This window comes from Lolium rigidum, chromosome 3, assembly GCF_022539505.1.
Source record: "Lolium rigidum isolate FL_2022 chromosome 3, APGP_CSIRO_Lrig_0.1, whole genome shotgun sequence".
NCBI classification, from domain to species: Eukaryota; Viridiplantae; Streptophyta; class Magnoliopsida; order Poales; family Poaceae; genus Lolium; species Lolium rigidum.
In genome coordinates this window covers 141,591,397-141,596,237 of record NC_061510.1, presented here as the reverse complement: position 1 = coordinate 141,596,237, position 4,841 = coordinate 141,591,397, and the positions used below count along the sequence as shown (strand labels likewise).

The 4,841-nt window shown below is 44.1% G+C and overlaps 1 protein-coding gene across 1 annotated transcript; it reads right to left on the bottom strand.

The window, feature by feature from the left end:
- Nucleotides 1–435: 435 nt before the first annotated feature.
- On the bottom strand, nucleotides 436–2,579 carry LOC124698311 (60S ribosomal protein L19-3-like). The gene is made up of 5 exons (XM_047230802.1): nucleotides 2,445–2,579; nucleotides 1,402–1,524; nucleotides 1,007–1,320; nucleotides 732–790; nucleotides 436–638 (listed from the first exon to the last, which is right to left on the bottom strand). Exons 1-5 carry the CDS (start codon nucleotides 2,554–2,556, stop codon nucleotides 614–616), a joined length of 633 nt encoding a protein of 210 aa, XP_047086758.1. The 5' UTR covers nucleotides 2,557–2,579; the 3' UTR covers nucleotides 436–613.
- Nucleotides 2,580–4,841: the final 2,262 nt, after the last annotated feature.

Sequence of the window (4,841 nt, the reverse complement as noted above, 5' to 3'; positions counted from 1 at the left end):
AGGACCTATAGAGCCGCACAGCACTGTATCCTGAACTAAGTTTCCTAGCTATTTACTGACCAAAAAAGTTTCCTAGCATTGTACTGACCGAGAGCATATCCAGGTTTGAAGAAAACATGTGAACTACCTTGTCAACATGATGTATTGAACTATAGAAAAAAACAAAGAATTTCCAGAACGTCTGTCAAATAGGATCATGAAGGCGAAGTACTTAATATGCATATACTCATCTCAACACAAACGAAGACAAGACATAGGCTCTACACAAATACAGTACGCCATTGGTCAAACATGCTAACCAGCAAATTCGATCCAACCTATAGAAGGTGCCCAAGGCTCATTCTGCACTTCATAAAACATATGAATAAATCTAGCTAACGCATATAGGAAGGATTAAGTAAACACAAAGGGAAGGCACGAAACTTAAACAGCAGGTTCAAGAACGATACTTTGCATAAGCATCTAATACTACATCCAGTAGCATGAAACATAGTATCCAGGGTATCTGGGACAAAGATACTTAAATACTGAACAAAACGGTTCATACTTCAAAATTTAGCTAAGACGAAACAGATTTCACTCAGTAAACAGAACACTTTTAAACGTCAGATCTTCACTTCTTTGCCTTCTTTGGTGCCCTGTGACATTAGGAACAAGCAGAACATCAGCCAAGCTAAAAATGATTTTTCATCTGCGAAGAAATGGGTAAGAAAGTGTGAAGGAATGCTTACGCTGCAGGTTGAGCAGGAGCTGCTGCTGCAGGTGCGGGTGCTGAGTGGTCAACTGGGCCCTGTTTCAACAAATGAAAGATCATTAAATCATCCGAACAACGTTACTATCATAAACTATAAGGTCACAATACAGGATCAAGAAGGCAAAGTACTTAATATGCATATATTGATCTAGTCATGGAAGAGTTGGTAATCATGTTTCATGAGAAACAAACACAAGATGCAAAGTAGTAGAAACATGATAGATAGTTAGAAACCAAAGCACATAATCTTACCTGAGCGAGCCTTTCATCCCTCCTGGCAATCTTCCTTACACGGCTTGCCTTGCTCTTGGCACGCTTAGCCTCGAACTGGTCAGCAAGCGTCTTCTCCCTAGCCTTCTCAGCCTTTGACTTGTGAATGTTCTCCATAAGCACACGCTTGTTCTTGAACATGTTACCCTTGACCTTGAGGTACATGTCATGGTACATGTGCTTGTCAATCTTCTTTGCCTCGCGGTACTTGCGGAGCAGACGCCTGAGCACACGCATCCTCCTCATCCACAGAATCTTGGTTGGAAGCCTGGCCTCCCTGGTACCCCTACGCTTACCTGAAAAGGAACAGGTAAGATAAATATACAGTTCATAAGTAATGCAATGATACAGTGTGAATCAAGTTTGCACTGGCATACCATATCCAGAGTGACGTCCCTTCTGCTTCGCCTCATGGGCCCTGCGTGCACGTGACCTGGAGTGGATCTTCTGGGGCTTCCTGATGATGAAGCCATCCTTGACCAACTTGCGGATATTTTGGCCTGCACAAGGGAAAGCATTACATAACTTCCATGTTGTCCTAGATACACGCAGACCACAGACAGACAATACTATCAAGGATATGGAACATATACATAGCCCCAGAATGCAGCACACTAAAAACTGTGTTTGGATTACAAAGAGAACGAAAATCAGAAAGCACTAAATTACACTACCTCCATGGAGACAACCAAACATACATCTTAAGTTGAACAAATAAATCATTGAAGTAAGCCAAGACTGATTAATTGCCATATAAATGTGGTTGTACAGATAAGAGTGCTTCGAATGCAACATAAGAATACTAGCTTCGAGTAGTTCATCAGTTCAACTTCAGATAATCATTTAGGCATGGGCTATAGCACTGATGTCACCTAATCTAAATGACCACAAACACCAGTAGTGCTACGAAAATCTAACACAGCTTCATGCCGATCAACTACAAGAAACAATACATGCAGGGGATACAACAACTAATCAACAAAATGCTACAGCAGCACGCGCAGGATTGCTCAACACGTCATATTACCCTGATAGAAATTATTGTTCCAATAACGGCAATTGATAGCATGCAGAACATCTCCATCAGAGACTAACTAGTACAGGTCTGACATCGCGCACCGCAAAAGAATCCTAGGTTCGAGCCTAACTAATTCGAGCCAACTCAACAGGCTCCACAGCTCGACGAAACGCACACAAACACAGCTAAATCATCTGTCACCAGCCTACTAATTGATAAGAAACCCATCTCGCTAACCTAACAAAGAACCTAATCTCTAGAATCGGCATATGAACAAGTTCGGAACGTCAGTACCGCACAGATCAGCAACAGAGCGTCAGATCTGAAGGCACCACACACGGGACACCCGGATACGAGGCACAAATAAGACGAGGCAGGAAAGGAGGAATGGGGGGTTCTCACGAGAATTCGCCATTGAGATCTCGTTGACCTCATTGGGGTCGAGCCAGACCTTGCCCTTGCCGCACTTGAGGACGCTCGAGGCGAGCCGCTTCTGCAGCTTGAGGGACACCATCGCCGCCGCCGCCGCCGCCGCTCGGCTTCTTCTTCTCTCCTCCCCTCCCTACCTGTGTGGTGTGTGGCTGTGGTGGAGGCGCAGGGGTGCAAGGGTTTGCGCTAGGAGCGGCGCGAGCGGCTTATATAGCTCGGCAGCCTAGGGTTTCGTCCGGGCCCTTCCTGGGCCTTGTATTTTCTAGCTCGGTTCGCTGGCCCATACCGGCCCGTTAGTTGTGCCGTATAGCACCGTGGGCTCAAGCGAGTGGAACACCCTACAGGAATCTAACGACAACTTGAAAGCAAAACAAGAGTTAATGGCACTGGAGGTCACACAACTTGTCCCGCATGTGCAGATAAGTCACGGAAGTTGCGAAACGAGCAAACCAGTCACATAACTTTACTCTCGTGTGCAAGCGAGGTCACAAAACGGTCTGCTGCCCGGTTCATGCCAAAAACCGGACACGTGTGTTGCACGTGAGATGGAGAGGGGCTGTTTTATTGCACTTCACCCCTGCTGCAGTTATTTTAGGACTGGAATATCCAGCATATTTAGTTTTGACAGCAAAATAACATGTTTTTGACAGCATTTCCGGCCAGATTTTTTACAGCATTTCCGTCCAGATTTTTGACAGCATCTATTGACACAAATTCAACATCATGTTTTCCCTAAAAGAAAATCAACATCATATTTTACAGCAAAATGGCATCAATACTTGTCACAGCCAGTGTACATAATATAATTGTATTCATGGTCTATTATAACATCAAAAGTGAGCAGTATTAAGACATTGTCATCACAATTAAACTACCATATATAGATAACTTAAACTGCTTTTGCTCCTCTTGCCCCTCTAGTTCCTCTTGATCCTAGTGCTCTCCCAGATGTGTTCACAAGTGGACCTCTTCTTGAAGGTATATTGGCTCTATGTTCTGCAACAAAGTAACTTTCTTCTGGCATTTCCTCTACAATTACAGGCATTGCTTGTGCAGGCCCCTATTTAGACACACATATAATGTCATCAATATTTATTTAACACATGTGAAAGAATTTGGATAGTGAAATGTACCTCACGTGACAGAATGTCAACCATGGAATCTTTCAGATGTAGATCTGCCCTTACTTGTTTATGAATGTGCTATTCATTTTAATAAGAAATATGTCAAGTATTGCTTTGAGGATAATATAAATAAATAAAAATGGCAAAACATGAAGAATACTCACAGTCCTAATCACAGGGAAGTCAATATCACCAGTCAGCAAAACAGTCCCCGGCCTGCATCTACTCCCGTGATGAACTTGACAAAAATTCGGCTCAAATCAGAGAAAAATTAGATCTTTGAACTAGGAAAATCCCGTGCATATACTCCCTTAACAATACCCTACATCTACTAACAGCAGAATCGAGGGAATCGGCCACAATCAGAATCGGCGGATGCACAAACCCTAGCTAATGGGGGATGAAATTGAACTTACCGTGGACCGGGGTCTCCTGCCAATCGAGCCTGAGATGAGGAGCATCATCGGCCGGCGTCTTCTCTGCAGCCGGCGGCGGTGCCGGCGACGAACTCGCGGCGGCCGCTGAGGCCGCGTTCGTTTCCGTCGCCATGAACTCTGAACTGAGCAAGCATACGCACGGATAGATGTTCAGACTGAATCCACGTTTTCTTTTTTAACCTGTGCCTGAATCGATTTGGAGCAGAGTAGAGTTGGCGAGGGGGTTGTTGCAAATTTTCTGTCTCTCTCCAACTCACGTGCAACACACATGTCCGATTTTTGGTATGAACCGGGCGGCAAACCGTTTTGTGACCTCACGTGCACACGACGGTAAAGTTATATGACTGGTTCGTACGTTTCACAACTTCAGTGACTTATCTGCACATGCGGAACAAGTTGTGTGACTCCCAGTGCCATTAACTCGCAAAACAATTCGAGCAAACATCGACAAAACTATTACAAAGATGTTCCATCATCAACCTCCAACACATGACTTGTTTCGTCTACTCTCGTAAACCTCCTACCAGATCCTACTACTTTCTTTTTTTTCCCTTGTAATTCAACTTCTCTTCATCTTAACACCGATGGTGCCCACCCTCTTTTTCTACTGAAATTTACTTGAAACCAAAACATGGTCGTACACAAACGAGGCAGCGAAGGAAAATCTAGTCATTGTGTTCAGCTAAGACTACACCGCCAATACTTGTCAAATGATCTCATGGAGGCATGGGTTCTGATCCAAGGCACGTACATTCATCCCGGCAATTTTTTTAGAACACAGTTTTAGCCAATTTCTCAGCGATCTTAAC

What these genes read in the sequence shown, in the direction of transcription:
- LOC124698311 (XM_047230802.1), bottom strand. Translation starts at nt 2,556, where the DNA reads ATGGTGTCCCTCAAGCTGCAGAAGCGGCTCGCCTCGAGCGTCCTCAAG. An exon ending in GGGATGAAAGGCTCGCTCAG is followed by an intron (nt 791 to 1,006) that starts GTAAGATTATGT and finishes TTGTTGAAACAG; the next exon opens with GGCCCAGTTGACCACTCAGC. An exon ending in GCTCCTGCTCAACCTGCAGC is followed by an intron (nt 639 to 731) that starts GTAAGCATTCCT and finishes CTAATGTCACAG; the next exon opens with GGCACCAAAGAAGGCAAAGA.